A 13,811-nucleotide genomic window follows, 5' to 3' on the forward strand; every position below is an offset into this window, starting at 1 on the left:
TGTCTGTCGGTATCGGTGATTCTGGAGGACAAAGGATTGAATCTGCACAATGATGCTGACACAGAGGAATGGATAAGCATCGCCTGGCATGTTTGACGATTCGCGAGATACGTGGTGCGACGTATTATGCTGTCGTGAAACGGGTATCGAACCTGAACACCAAGCGTGACCGACCGGAAACTGAAACCGGAACTATAGAGAACCTATTTCAATTCATTCTACTCCTAGTGCTCCAGTGACAATCGTTCAGTTCACACTTCGTACTCAGTCGAGACTGGTATTTTGGTTTCACGTAATGCGGGATTTCGTTTGCCGTAAAATTATTTCATATACAGAGTTGGAAGTGGAAATTAAATTTTAGTGTTGACGTAGATTTTACTAAAATTAAAGAATGTATTGGCTGTTGGTGATGTTATGGTTTTTGGAAACGAGAGGAGCCACTTTGTATAACGGAGGCCCAATATTGGGGGAACAGATCGATCTAGTTGACGTTCCGGAAGATATTCAGACCGGCACCCCTCTACCGGATTGGCTTGGATCTACTCCGGATCGAGATGCAGATCATTCCAATCCCAGTAGTCCTGTAGGTCCATTGGATGCTATTAGTCCTGATGCACCCGAGGATCGGAGTGGTATTGATTTTAGAGAACGGGAACCTTTGGATGAGATAGAACATATAGAACCTAAACAATGGTCTGATAGACCAGATATAGTTCCCACTAGAGGCACGTTTCCGTCCTCTACTCAATCTACCCCAAGGAGAGTTCCTGATCCCACTACACTTGCACAGAAAAATCCTTCAACTCAGAGGTATCTAGAAAGATATATAAATTTTAGAGTGAATCCGAGTTCCTAGAATTTATTTAACCTCATAGATATCCTGTGGTCACAATACCGCCACCCACCGCCACTGTGGATGAAGTCTTTTGCGATTTTGGTCCATTACCGGTACAATCTCTTTGCGAATGGCAAAATGGCAAAGGTGCTCTAGAATGGGTTCCAGGTACAGGATTGGGTACGAATTGGCTAGGAGGGCCATCTACGGATTCAACGGCAGGAACAATAGAGGGCGGGTATAGTTTGAACACCATAAATATCATTTCATGAAAAATGTCCCTTGATGATTGGTAAATATTTATTGAATCTTTAACATAGTTACGCTTTCATCGAAACCTCTCAATTACCTGCAAAGGATTTGAAAACTAAAAGTCCTGGTGGTCTACTGCACAGTCCTCAGTTGGGAAGCACCGGTGTCTCTGGAACTTGTTTTATGTTTAAATATGCAATGGATGGACTCAGTTCAGCAGGACTCAGAGTACTGCTTCATACGGGGGTGGATGAGAATTCCATAAAGAAAGAGCGACCCGAAGAATCGCCTATAGAAAATGCCACAAACATTTCCAATTGCAATCCGCCAACCGCACTGAGCGAAGAACGTGTTCTATGGCACGCACAATACTATATGCTGGGCACTTGGCAACAGGCCCAGATTCTCTACACCTATCCAGATATACACTCGGTAAGCTAAAGAAAGTAAAAAAAAAATAGTAAATCGTATCACTCTAACCTATCACTCGTTATACTATTGAATCATCAGCTAATCATCGAAGGAGTTCCAGTTGACGTGGGGGATCCTTCCCGTCTCTACAGAGGATATATAGCCATTGATGATATAGATCTTCAGCCTGGAGCCGCTTGTACGGGCTTCTGTAATTTCGCTGGTGGCTTCTGCGACTGGAACAATGACGTCGACGATGATTTTGATTGGACCATCGTGAGTAAACATAGGAGAATGCTAATTAGTTTTTAAATAAGAGTCGTGATGTTGATTCGATCCAGAGTCGTGGCAGCGGAAATCCAACGACCGGACCAGCTATGGATAGCTCCAGTGACCGTGCAACTGCTGGAGGCTATGCTTTCATAGATTCTAGTTTCCCAAGACGGCCTGGCGATGTAGCCAAGCTTATCAGCACAAGTTTCCCGGCTACTGGGCCCGACACTCCTATGTGCATGCACTTTTGGTTTCACATGTTCGGCTCCGGAATTGGAACATTAAAGATCTACGTTAGACACTTTCGCAGTTTGGATGCGCAACTTCATGATATTTGGGGTCTTAGCGGTAACGCTGGAAATGCGTGGTTCATGTCGGAAGTCACTGTTAGTTCTTTGGATGACTTTCAACTCATCTTTGAAGCATCGGTTGGTAATACAGGAATGGGTGATATAGCTATTGATGATATTACATTTACCCAAGGAGTGTGTCCAGGTAAATTCACTTTTAATCACTGTAGCTGCTTGCTTGAAAACAGAATTATGAATTGTTTCTCTTTTGCTTTTCAAGTCTCACCACAAGTTGCCGCACCGATAATCAGGGATTGTACTTTTGAAGTGGATGAGTGCGATTGGATCAATTCTAGGGATCCAGATCGTGTGGAATGGGAAAGGGTGGCCAGTCAGGTTTTAAGTCCTAGAAATCAAAGAAAACCGTACAGCAATGGACATACGGTTAGTCGACGCAATGAATACTTTCTGGGATTAGGTCGCGCTCGTGGTGGACCAAGGAGTAACAGTGGAGGAACCGCACAATTAGTTAGTCGTGAAACGAAAGGATCCAATGAACCAATGTGCATTACTTTCTGGTATTTCATGTTTGAGGCGTTTATTGATTCAACAGGACCAAGTTTAGGTCGGAATACAAATTTTTGAAATATACTAATACGAGCCTAACGTATATACTAACGTGAGCTTCGCCACTTGATAGGTGTACTTCGAGTATTCGTACAACCTGTCGGTGAGACTTTAATTGGTTCTAAGCCGATCTGGCAATTATACAACAACCAAGGTCCCACGTGGAATTACGGGCAGGCGAATATCAATGAAAGAAGAAACTTTAATGTTGTCTTTGAAGGTACCTGGGGTCCCAATAGAGCCAGTGGTAGTATTGGAATTGATGATATAGCCTTCTATACTGGCAATTGTACTGGTAAGTGAAATTGTCAATTGTCCCAATGATTTTGTTGAGTCAATCATTATTTTGCAGTGCGACCAATCAGCGCAATGGTCAAAGCGGAAGATTGTAGTTTCGAAAAAGGACTGTGCGGTTGGGAAAATATAACCTCTATAGGAAGCGATCGTACTGTGACATGGCAGCAAGCATTTGCAGCACACAGACCAGCTCAGCTATTGGATAAAACGTTTGGAGCCACTGGAGATTTTGTATTTTTTGATATCTTTACGAATAATCAAAAATTGTCAGAGGTTCAATTACGTTCTCCAGTAATTGGTGTCTCGCCGGATACGGAAGCAATCTGTTTCACATTTTGGTTCGCTGCTTTTGGTGTTGAGGAATCTACGACTTTACGCATCATCAAAATTGGAGTCGATGACGGCGCAAATGAAAATAAAAACGGCAATGCCAATGGAAATGGCGATTCAGAGAGGGAACTGGTAGAGCTAATAACGGAATATAGCATGATTCATTCAAATATGATTTCAATGTTTCTACAGCTGTATGTATTTCGTTTCAGCTGTGGTCATTGACGGCTAAAGGTTTCAACAATCCTAGGCCGGTGTGGACAGCAGCTCAAGTTACTATAGAAGCCAGAGCACCGTATCGTTTGATTTTGGAAGGAAGTGCCAGTAATGGAGGTTTTGCCATAGACGATATCAAATTCCAGTCGCAAGCATGCCCAAGTGAGTCAGAGATTCGGTTATATCACTTTTCTAGCGTCACTTAGCTGATTGCATTGATTTAATGGATAACTGACAAGATTTTTTTTTCTTTTAAAACAGATTTGGCAATATTTTTTTGTGTGATACATATTATTTTACATACTAACATAATGCAATTATTTATCAATTGCATTTTTTCAGTTCGACCTGTCGCTGCTCAACCGGTTGCCAGTAATTCGTAATATTAGTCAAAACATCCAAGATACATATATTAAGGGGACTGGGAACTTCGTATTATCATATGGGTAAAATGTGAGCAAAAATCCTACATATGATATTGATGGAAATTTTTTTTCAACCCGGCGCTAGTCATCTGCTATTTTCAAACAATTTTGGTAATTAAACCAGAAAATACAATATTGCATATAACATGTATGTTAGTTGTAATTTCCCATTCATTTTCATAATGTCAATATAACAGTGCTGTTATAATGGCGTTATGTATTTGAATGCAAAATTACACTGACATGTAATATTTTGTTTGCTGAGTATTCCCCCGGATTAAATTTTTGAGTCCAGTTTTCAATAAACGCAGATATATTTTGGGTTTTCTTATTATAGCTTTAGTGAAGTCCATACTGCACATTGATTGTGTCGTTTAACTTAATAATGACATATGGGCTTGTCAGATACGGGATCATAATTTATGTCGATACTTTAGTGGCATATTGAAATCGGACGCTGAAGTAACTTTATTACTCCAAGATGACTAACAATGGATTACGCGAAATTGAGAACATATTCTGCAAGGCGCATTTTGACCCTACGTTTGCAACTATTCATCTAAAACTGAGCGAGACGTCTGATCCGAAAATGTTCATCTGTGTCAAGTTCAATGTCGAGTTGGATCCACTGTTTCCATTAGTTTTTGCTTAATCATTGCAAAGTGGCACCAAAATGATTGTTAATAGAAAATGTGTCAGCCACTCCGCTTAGGGAAAGAATTTCCATAAAAATTGTGTTATTTCCAATTTTCGTGACCAAAAACTGTACACTGCCATTCATGCTCTTCTTCCTCTTGTGGCATTTTTAATTGACACAATTCTCTTATAGCAGGTATAAAGCTTAGTTTTGCATAAGTGCGACCCTTCACTACATCACATTTGCAGTAGTTTTGAAATTTATCATTGGTACTGCACCAACATGGCCGTGTCTCGTTTAGTTGCATGCAGATAAATATTAATACACTGATGCTCGCAGTATCGGCTGTAAGTTCCGTGCCTTTGATGACTATAGAAAAATTTTCCAATTAAAAGCGTATCAGATTACACGTTACACAAAGCAAGAAATTCTGTCAATCCAAAATGCTAATAAGATGTGTACAACAAATGTTTTTTATGTTAATTATAACGCCACCTGTAATATATGTATAATCAATAAAACTACGAATAGTGATCACATCTCAATCTCTAAAGATATTTGGGCTAAACTGCAAAATACGACTCTTTCTTGAAGTTAGCTGTGGATTATTTAATTTTTGTTGCATAAGGATCATTAAGGACCTTCAAGAAGGAGTTGTATTCTGCAGTTTTACTTTTATTTTTATTAATGTGAATTACCACTACAAATAATGATATATAAAAATAGTACTAAATTATTAAAATTAATATTGAAACCTATGATTGGATGGCAATACAGACAGAGATGATAGAGACGTGCTGCCATCTGCTATTCTGTACTTACAGAGATGAGTTACTTAGAAAGGGTGTTATCAGGGATAGGTATGTTCAGAAACCTCTCTAGATTCGATTCTGGGTGTCAATCTATTCTTTTCAGAATAACGATAATAAAAAGAGAGGCAACTCGCTCGAATTACCCTGAGTACTGGCACATCTCATTGGAGGAGTCAGCTATAAGGAAAGGAAGGAATTACCCTGAGTAAGATTTCTGAACGCACCGTTGTTGTCTAGTTCAACAGTAAAAAAACTGTCAAATTGTGTTGAACGTCATTTTACAAAAACGTGCGATGTCAGCTGCAGAAAGATCCTGAACCATGTACTAAGCGTCAAATATCTGTTTTAAAAAAAAATGGACGCTGAAGAAGGGGAATTTTCTTCAAGACCAAACATTACAGTTAAAAATGAGAAGCCTACTGTAAATCTTGATTACGACGAAGACAGAGTAAGGTTAGATTATCTAGACAGCAAAAAATTTTACTTAAATTTACATATCATAATGATATTGTAGCTACATGAGATGACAGCGTCTTACTCAGAAATATCATTCGATTCACAATCATCACCTCCGATATCAGAATTACGCTCTCTAGTTGAATCACCAGATTTGGATGATGACAAATTTTTGGGAGATGCCCTAGAGAAAATAGATAGTGGGGGCAACAGGCCTGATCGACTTGATTTAAGAAGTGGTGGAGCTAGTCCTGATGAAGATGAGGATTTGGATCCCCCAAGTTATCACAAAGCAATTGGATATCTTCAGTTAGAAGGGACTGTTATGCAGGATGGAGATATGGTCCTATTTGTCGCTGAAGATTTGGAGAATAAAATCAAATTATCTAGTCCAGTTACAAAGAAAGGAGAAACTCCATCTTTTCCTGGATCTCGGAGTTCAACACCCTGTCTTTATAGACAAGCATTGACACCACAGCTTCCCCTACTTGATCATAATGTTTTGAATGAACTTGAAATGGAAGCTAGAAAAATAGCTACCTCCGTAGATTCATTGACTGAGAATCTTGCTGCTATTCTACACAGTGTACGTACGGACCCATTATATTTTTGTATTTTTTAAGAGGTATAATCTTTATAAAATTATTCTACAGGCTTCTGCCCTAACAGTGGGCTGTTTGGAAACTTATAGAGATGCAGTATGTAAAACATGTGATGCTGTGGATAATAATATAAAGTCAATGTATCAACTCATGGCAAAGAGCGAAGAACTATCAAAGTCTATGGGTCCAATATACAAGCTGGCAGAACAAATGTGAGTATCAAAATAATTAAAAGAAAACAATATTTATCTTTTATCTCATGGCGATAGAAATATAATTCAATTAGCACTTTACTATTTTCATACATACATTTTCATTTTTTGTTTATTATCTATCTTCGTTTGTCGAATAAGAAACAAAAGTCATGTGCAAAGGGTCACATATCCCTAACGATTCCTTTTCTGCAGTCATGTAGGCAGTTCTAATTACCTTAAGTAAAATACTTAATTTATTGAGACTATATTACATGTACTAAGTTAAAAGTTATATCGAATTCACTTCTTTAAACGTAGACACCACTTGTTAATTCCAGGTTTAAAATTACACTTAGTTACTTCCAGGACCATGTAGAAACTTTTCTAAAATGTTCTCTTTATCTTGATCTTTATCTTCATCCACCGCGGTAAAAGAGTTAATTGCAACTCCCGAGGGGGATCTGTCGTCTACCGCCTATCCTCCTCTTTCCACTGTTGCCTGAATCTCTTAAGATTCTCTGTAATTGTGAAAAACTAACATTTTAGTTGATTTCGTTAGAAGACCATGAATATTCGAATAGGTCAAACAGTCTGCCTACTCTCTATGCATGGCGTACATGTATAACCATACTAGTCCACTCACTTTCCAGCAAAGAGATGAAGAGGATGCTGGAGCTGTTTGAAAGTGCAATGAATCTGTAAGCACAGGAAAGGTAGTAAAACTACTCTTATTTTTGTTTTATCTTTTTTCGTCTCTTCATTATTAGCCAAAAATTGAAAACATCCTATATTTTTTGTGATTAAACTAAAAATTGCATTAGTTAGATAAGGAGTCGGAGGGGAGCGGTGTGGCGCGCTTATTCATGATTGTGGTAATACATCAAATTTTGTAAAATATTTTGCTTAACTTGCTGTCCAGAACACCTCAATTCGGTAACTAATAAATATGATAATTACAGCGTAATGACCTTGCTGGAATATTCATGTTCATAAGAAATTGCTGGGTCGCCATTCCTCTTTTGCTATCTATCTCGTGAAATTTCACACTGTTACGAAATAGTTCCCGGACAACAATTTTGAAGTAGAGAAACACGAAACGAAAGGGATGTGAATTCAATTTGTAAGAGGCTTATCGGCAGAATTTTTACTTGTGAGACTATTGATAATCCCAAGGTTCTCTTCAGCTATTATTTTAATTCGCTTTTTTGTAATGTCGCATTAGATACGCATATGTTTGTGGAAGTTTATTAGTACAATACACTTTAACATTTGGCATTTGAATTGTTGATACTCCAGAAGTAATGAAATTAAGGATTGTTCACACGGGAGCTCTGGTGACGCCTATGCATTTCTCATGTAGCATCTTGGATATGCATAGACGTAATTACAGTCGTACGTGCGGTCCTCTGAATTTTTATTCGTGACCTTTTAGGAGAAAAAACTTGTATAATAATTAACCGTGCATATGCAAGAAGTTTAGAGCGCTGTAAACACATCCCTTTCGGCTCGTTACTGCTATTTACTGCAGGACGGAAATTGATCTTCTTTTATTAAAAATCGTATTCCCACTATTCATTCTGTTGGTTGTCTATAGGCATTTAAATACGTGTATATGCTTCAATTATTTAAACGAGATTTTTTCTTGTACTGAATTTGATATTGTAAATAAAAGTTTACTCGCAAAGCGAAGTGCACATGCATAATTCTATTGCTCTCCAAATATAGTCCTACGGTCCAGTGGCAGCATCCAAATGCATCACTTGTTTCATTTCCTTCCAGAATATCATGATGGTACTCCGGTTACCAAAAATTCGAAACAAATCCCTTCTCACGAGAATGGCGAGAAAAAAAAATTGAACAACGAAGCAAACATCCAATACCGTTAATCTATCGATTAAAGATTTTTAAGCGACATACAGAACTTTGAAAAGTTTGCCAACTACGTAGATAGATACTCGTGCGACACATTGTATGAATTTGTGCTACGTGTACAGCGTATCGAGTTTAACAGGGAGACAATGCTAGACACGCTCGGGGCAATTGTCAAAAATTGGATAATGAAACCGACGCGTGCGTGACCGAGCGTCTAACTCGTGTGGGGACTTCTCAATGGGCGTTTATTACGCTAGAGTCTGCCGGCGCATTGAGAGTCAATATATCCATATATATCCGTAGAAATTACACATGAAGAGACGATGTGTAGAAGAAAACAACGGATCGCCCATAGTTGGATGGATTCCATTTCAGGATGAATTATCATAAGACGCGCCACCGATACAGTCCTACAGAATCCAATGGCTCCTCCTTTGCGTCACCCTGAATAATGCACGAGAAAATGGAGGAACTTTGGTGTCCTATCTGGAGGATTCCTCCCTTACGGCGATAGACGATAAGAACTTTCGGAAACTCGTCACCCGACTTCTACTGCGTTATTATCATATAAGGATATGTCTTCGCTGAGCATTAAAATACTGGTTCTGATCCTTCGTCGTATTTTTACATGAGAAAGCGGTATATGTATAAATTTGAGTCTCTGAGTGAATTCCTAAAGAGTTGCGATATAAACATACATATAGTAAGAAGGTCAATTAAGGGTACTATGGTTTTATTGACATCCGTTGATTATACGCATGGGAGACTTGCGTGCGGCGAGAAATAGAAGTCGCAGATTTATTTGTACTTTCCATAACGAAATTAGCTGGTGACCCAATTGAGGTGAATGTCGATCGATATATACAGGGTTATTCACGGCAAACGCACCAGCTGAAATTGGCCGTGACGGGTGATTTCATAAATCAGAGCATGGTGGCATCATTAAAGAAATGAAAGTTAACTTCATAATATTGCTAAGACTATTGAATTTTACATTTCTTCATTTGTTTAACAAGACCACACTGCCTCCATTAACAGAACTGTTCAGTTGCGTCCAACTTCAGCCAGTGCGTTTGCCGTGAATAACTCTGTATACATATAAAAGGATGGCATGGCGTAGTGTCGATGTCGTGGGTGTTGTTAGTCCGTTAAATGTTGTTAAATAAAGTCAGCGCGCAATCAGATGTGGTAACACGCACATGCTATCGGGGCCATTGAAGCACGGTTAGAATGTACTAAAGCGGTCACTCGTCGGTAACCCACGAGACCCAAGTGCGAAAGGTCACGATTAACCCGCTAACAAGAAACCCCTTACGAAAATCGACTTATGTAAATTCGCGAGCACGATCTTGCCTATGTATCTGCTTAGTTTAACGCTTGCAATAAAGTAGTTCATGGCACGTCACTCCTGCTTAGTAATCGGTCTATCAAAGCGGCACTTTTGCTCTTTGATCTATGCAGACTGGGTATATACGTATAGACATCCATGACAGAATAACAAATGCGTATTCCTACCTCAGGCCACCCTTTCTCCCCCTCCATCAGTACTTTATTTCTATTTGAGTATTATCGATGATGTCTGAAGAATCTTTGAACTGACTGAATGGGTTCAAAATTACTTAAATGGATGTGAAGTTTTCGTGATTTCTAATTAAATATATCGCGGATTATTGGTAAATCAGAACCGTTGCACGAGCATTGCATAGTAACCTTTGCTATTGGAATGTCCTATGTAGGGAATAATCCCACAAAAGAATTCAGAATTTAATGGCAGGTTACGGCCGGTAAATATTTGTATATTACAATTTTTCGCGACTCAACTCGAGTCTACATCCAATGACGAACCATTGAACTGATGCCATAAGAAGAATTAGGAATGAAACACGTATCCCGCGGTATTATTCCCGTCTCTGGGATCTACTTTGTAACCGAAGACTGGGACGACGGCAGCCTCATGTGTCTCATGGGGAAGTAGATATCGTGTTCCAGGATGTGTGCATTAGAAGCACCAACTCCCTGGCCACCCATATTCAGGCGCAAGAAGTAAATGCAATCTAGCCATAAGCGTAGACTCTAGGAGGAGGAGGAGGAGGAGCAGCGGAGGGGGTTGCTGTTGTGGAGTAGGTTTAACTTCAACGAATGAACAAAGGCTCGTATGCCATATGCACATATGAACTTACATGTATATATTGTATGTCTCACATGGCACTTTGGAGCTGTATGCGGAGCAAAATAAAGCGCTGGCGTTCCCTCACACCATCTGCGTGACCGAAGCAAATCCTGTATAGAGGAATTCTTTAGTTGTCTCAAAGCGTCGCGACGTCTGAATTTCATCGGACGTACAGAGGTCAAGAGAATGTCTATATGGCTAGTGATAGAGTTGCTATAGTTCAAGGCAGTCCAGTCATCTTCAAGAAGAATTTGCATTACAAAGCAGTCTTATTCTTAGTTATGGAGTTCTTTTTAATAAGAGCCCGAATGACCGAATGTCCAGCACTTCGATCGGTTCTTTAAATATTTTTCATTGTACCGCGTTCTTAAGATTTATTATACTATTACGTAGAAACGGATTGTGAAGTTGAAAGACGCGAGGGACTGTGAGATTGTTGGTATAGAAATTAAAAATATTCCCGTGATAAATATGGTTTATATTGCAAATATTTATAAATGCATTTATATTTAGCGTAACCTATCGATGTATGGCAATATATACAGTTATATGCATCGAAAGTGTCTCTCAACAGCCTGGCTCGTTTAATACATTCGACCGGTGTAATTATTAAAGCCTGATGATTTTAATTCAGGAAAAAAGTGGCGATAGCGAACAAACACCTCGTTAATTCATACTCGTCTGGCCCATTGAAACGGTACACGGCATAGCCGGTTCTGTATACTATATAGAACTATAGTAGATAGATTTATGTACGTACATAGACGGCGCGGCGCGGAGGACACAGTCGGCGGCTGCTGCATGGCCGCATCAAAACAGGACTGCGGTGCGTTTGCTTTTGTGCGTTTTATTCCTGCATTATGTGCGGGGCATTGAAAGTAATTTCAATGTCCCCGCCATGCAGACAGTGGCCATTGACTATTGTTGCTGGAGGATGAGTGCTAAACCTACGGCTGATATTAGAGTTATTTATTATTGCCAGTGGCATTACTGGTGCGTCATCAGGTTTCAGATTCTTTTCCGGTATTCCTTCTCTTCGTTTATCTACTTCTCTCTTTCTCTTTATCGCTATCTCGCTCTCTCTACGTATAGATTTATGCGCGCATTCTCTATATGTCTAGCTGCCTGCCGCAGATACCATACGTCTACCGCAGGCTCGGCATTCACGCACGTGACACTTATTTTCTATCTCTTTTCTTCTATTTTTAGGCACGACCGCGGTACGCAAGTGCCTTATAGTTTCTATCGCGAAAAATGTGTGAGATGCAATATCTCACGCAATTTTCGGCCGATCGGGCTGAAATTTTGGGGGAGGTCTCCTCGCGTACAAACTAAAAAACTATTTTTTTTATCCCGATCCTCTACGTTGTTTTAAAATGGGAGCACAATTTGATCGATTTTACGATTTTTTCGTGTATTATTTAATAAAAATTTTCATGTTACACGATTATCTCTGAGAGACTTCAGTCAATCGGGCTAAAAATTTGTGTGGGGTCTCCTCTCATCACTAGAACCTTATGGTTCTATTTTGAACTTGATCCTGTACATATACGCAGAATGCGCGGTCACCTCCAAAAATCGCTAAAAACGGTTTTTTGTCTGTAACTCGAATTCTAAGCGTTCTACAAAAAAACGTTAAATGGAAAAGTTGCAGATCTTTCAAAAATACAACTTTTTCCTGTTGACATCAAATCATGAAAATGCTTTCTACTCAAGTTAGCAGCCCAAAATCAAGTTTTTACAACATTCATTTTTATTGAAGTTAAAGAATTTATCGGTTTAAATTGAATCTTTGTATTTGTATATATTCAATACATCATATAACTATGAAATATAAACGATTGTCCAATAATTAAGTACAATTGTAGAGAAATTTGGGCGAGCGCGAACGTCAGCGGTCGTGCCTTACACGCAAAATGCGAAGCGATGCAAGGCGGCAAGCCACTGCGGCCGGAAGGCCGCGTGTGGCGCGCTAGTTTAGAATTAAAAGTTGCTCTAAAATAATATTTAAATTTGGTCAGATTGTTAGAAACTGTTTAAATATCTGACATAATCCAGGTTATATGGTAATGAATAGTAACTGAAGAAGATATGCTATATTCTTACGGTCGAAGAGATTCCTCTGTGCAGATAAATTTAAGGTTGTGACAATATTTTTGTTTAAAAATAAATCTTTGTATTAATCAATATAAGAATTTTGAATTATTCATGTTTTTCTCAGAATTATAAAAATATAGTTAAAATTATAATTTTCGTATTCAATTAAACATAATTGAAGTAAGTTTTTTGACTTGAATGTCAGCCAAATACAAATTAATGCCAGATATAGGTATGTGCACAAACACATTGGTTATGCAAAACTAATAAAAATAAACGATGACATGTATTGATTAAACTTTGTTAATTCAGTAATATGTGAAAGCATAATAATTTATACTTTTCTAGGAAACATCTATGGGAAAAAAAGTTACACACATGGCTTTCTGAATTATATAATTTGCAGGTTAGATAGCTGAACAATTAGAATTTCCGTACAGATAAAGTTATTTCGAAATATTTGTTTTGAATACCACAATTTTCCTTTTGGAAGAGATAATTATCATCAATGTATGAGAGAAACTCGAGAATATACAATAAGAAAACGATGGGTCAAAGAAGAAAGTCAACACCTACGAACCTTCCCATAATTTCTTTGGGCTCATACTTGGCGTAAAAGCTTTTTGTTGCGTCTTTGTCTGGTAAAAGATCGCCGCTTTCGTCCTTCGCCATTTTCATTCTTTATTATTTCTCACGTGTATCTTAAATAAAGAAAACCTAGAATACAATCAGCTCATGGAAAAATAATTAACTCTACGCTTTTTCACGCAAGCACAAAACTATGTTTGACACAACATGACACATTATCACTGATTACCACGGTCTATGAATAGTTAAGATCCGAAGAGATCTGAAGATAGCGTATGAAAAGAGAATAATTCCTTCCTTCCTTTCCTTATGGCTGTATCCCCAATGGGGGACATGTGCCAGTAAGTGGTCCTGATAATCAAGGTTGGAAGTTCGACAATAGATAGCGATGTACCTTGCGAGACGGGCCTTATGCAACTCAGCGTGA

The 13,811-nt window shown here is 38.7% G+C and overlaps 3 protein-coding genes across 15 annotated transcripts; 2 read left to right on the top strand and 1 right to left on the bottom strand.

Moving 5' to 3' along the window:
* Nucleotides 1-26: 26 nt before the first annotated feature.
* On the top strand, nucleotides 27-5,136 carry LOC107272822 (MAM and LDL-receptor class A domain-containing protein 1). 3 transcript variants are annotated; one of them, XR_001539063.2, is made up of 11 exons: nucleotides 27-810; nucleotides 876-1,073; nucleotides 1,156-1,519; nucleotides 1,598-1,774; nucleotides 1,840-2,266; nucleotides 2,342-2,686; nucleotides 2,762-2,983; nucleotides 3,041-3,447; nucleotides 3,528-3,693; nucleotides 3,874-3,984; nucleotides 4,294-5,136. XR_001539063.2 is itself a non-coding variant. In XM_015750345.2 (10 exons), exons 1-10 carry the CDS (start codon nucleotides 392-394, stop codon nucleotides 3,912-3,914), a joined length of 2,766 nt encoding a protein of 921 aa, XP_015605831.1. In that variant the 5' UTR covers nucleotides 28-391; the 3' UTR covers nucleotides 3,915-5,136. The 3 variants fall into 3 exon arrangements, 1 of the variants encoding a protein (XP_015605831.1); XR_001539062.2 differs by having other exon boundaries at nucleotides 28-810; nucleotides 3,874-4,067; XM_015750345.2 differs by having other exon boundaries at nucleotides 28-810; nucleotides 3,874-5,136.
* Nucleotides 5,137-5,395: 259 nt separating this feature from the next.
* On the top strand, nucleotides 5,396-13,245 carry LOC107272825 (BLOC-1-related complex subunit 6). Of its 5 annotated transcripts, XM_025090116.1 has the most exons (5): nucleotides 5,396-5,453; nucleotides 5,509-5,853; nucleotides 5,920-6,447; nucleotides 6,515-6,675; nucleotides 13,145-13,241. In XM_025090116.1, the coding sequence occupies exons 2-5, from the start codon at nucleotides 5,761-5,763 to the stop codon at nucleotides 13,209-13,211; spliced, it is 849 nt and encodes a 282-aa protein (XP_024945884.1). In that variant the 5' UTR covers nucleotides 5,396-5,453; nucleotides 5,509-5,760; the 3' UTR covers nucleotides 13,212-13,241. The 5 variants fall into 5 exon arrangements, with proteins under 5 accessions (XP_024945884.1, XP_024945886.1, XP_024945883.1 ...); XM_025090118.1 differs by having other exon boundaries at nucleotides 5,424-5,858; nucleotides 13,145-13,245; XM_025090115.1 differs by having other exon boundaries at nucleotides 5,426-5,853; nucleotides 13,145-13,242.
* On the bottom strand, nucleotides 6,736-13,797 carry LOC107272826. Of its 7 annotated transcripts, none has more exons than XM_015750361.2 (4): nucleotides 13,614-13,797; nucleotides 13,377-13,497; nucleotides 7,301-7,353; nucleotides 6,736-7,175 (listed from the first exon to the last, which is right to left on the bottom strand). In XM_015750361.2, exons 2-4 carry the CDS (start codon nucleotides 13,472-13,474, stop codon nucleotides 7,126-7,128), a joined length of 201 nt encoding a protein of 66 aa, XP_015605847.1. In that variant the 5' UTR covers nucleotides 13,475-13,497; nucleotides 13,614-13,797; the 3' UTR covers nucleotides 6,736-7,125. The 7 variants fall into 7 exon arrangements, 6 of the variants coding, with proteins under 6 accessions (XP_015605847.1, XP_024945887.1, XP_015605841.1 ...); XM_025090119.1 differs by lacking the exons at nucleotides 13,377-13,497; nucleotides 13,614-13,797 and adding exons at nucleotides 10,732-10,937; nucleotides 11,460-13,133; XM_015750355.2 differs by lacking the exons at nucleotides 13,377-13,497; nucleotides 13,614-13,797 and adding exons at nucleotides 10,710-10,937; nucleotides 11,460-13,133 and having other exon boundaries at nucleotides 7,257-7,353.
* Nucleotides 13,798-13,811: the final 14 nt, after the last annotated feature.

This window comes from Cephus cinctus, unplaced genomic scaffold, assembly GCF_000341935.2.
Source record: "Cephus cinctus unplaced genomic scaffold, Ccin1 Ccin1_scaffold1295, whole genome shotgun sequence".
NCBI classification, from domain to species: Eukaryota; Metazoa; Arthropoda; class Insecta; order Hymenoptera; family Cephidae; genus Cephus; species Cephus cinctus.

Coding starts and splice junctions, on each gene's coding strand:
- LOC107272822 (XM_015750345.2), top strand. CDS start 392: ATGTATTGGCTGTTGGTGATGTTATGGTTTTTGGAAACGAGAGGAGCC. Junction 1,074..1,155: donor GCAGGAACAATAGAGGGCGG/GTATAGTTTGAA, acceptor TCTTTAACATAG/TTACGCTTTCATCGAAACCT. Junction 1,775..1,839: donor ATGATTTTGATTGGACCATC/GTGAGTAAACAT, acceptor GATTCGATCCAG/AGTCGTGGCAGCGGAAATCC.
- LOC107272825 (XM_025090116.1), top strand. CDS start 5,761: ATGGACGCTGAAGAAGGGGAATTTTCTTCAAGACCAAACATTACAGTT. Junction 6,448..6,514: donor TTGCTGCTATTCTACACAGT/GTACGTACGGAC, acceptor ATTATTCTACAG/GCTTCTGCCCTAACAGTGGG. Junction 6,676..13,144: donor TACAAGCTGGCAGAACAAAT/GTGAGTATCAAA, acceptor ATACTTTTCTAG/GAAACATCTATGGGAAAAAA.
- LOC107272826 (XM_015750354.2), bottom strand. CDS start 11,502: ATGCAGCAGCCGCCGACTGTGTCCTCCGCGCCGCGCCGTCTAT. Junction 10,938..11,459: donor CTCCGCGCCGCGCCGTCTAT/GTACGTACATAA, acceptor TTCTTCTTGAAG/ATGACTGGACTGCCTTGAAC. Junction 7,176..7,300: donor CTTCATCTCTTTGCTGGAAA/GTGAGTGGACTA, acceptor TCACAATTACAG/AGAATCTTAAGAGATTCAGG.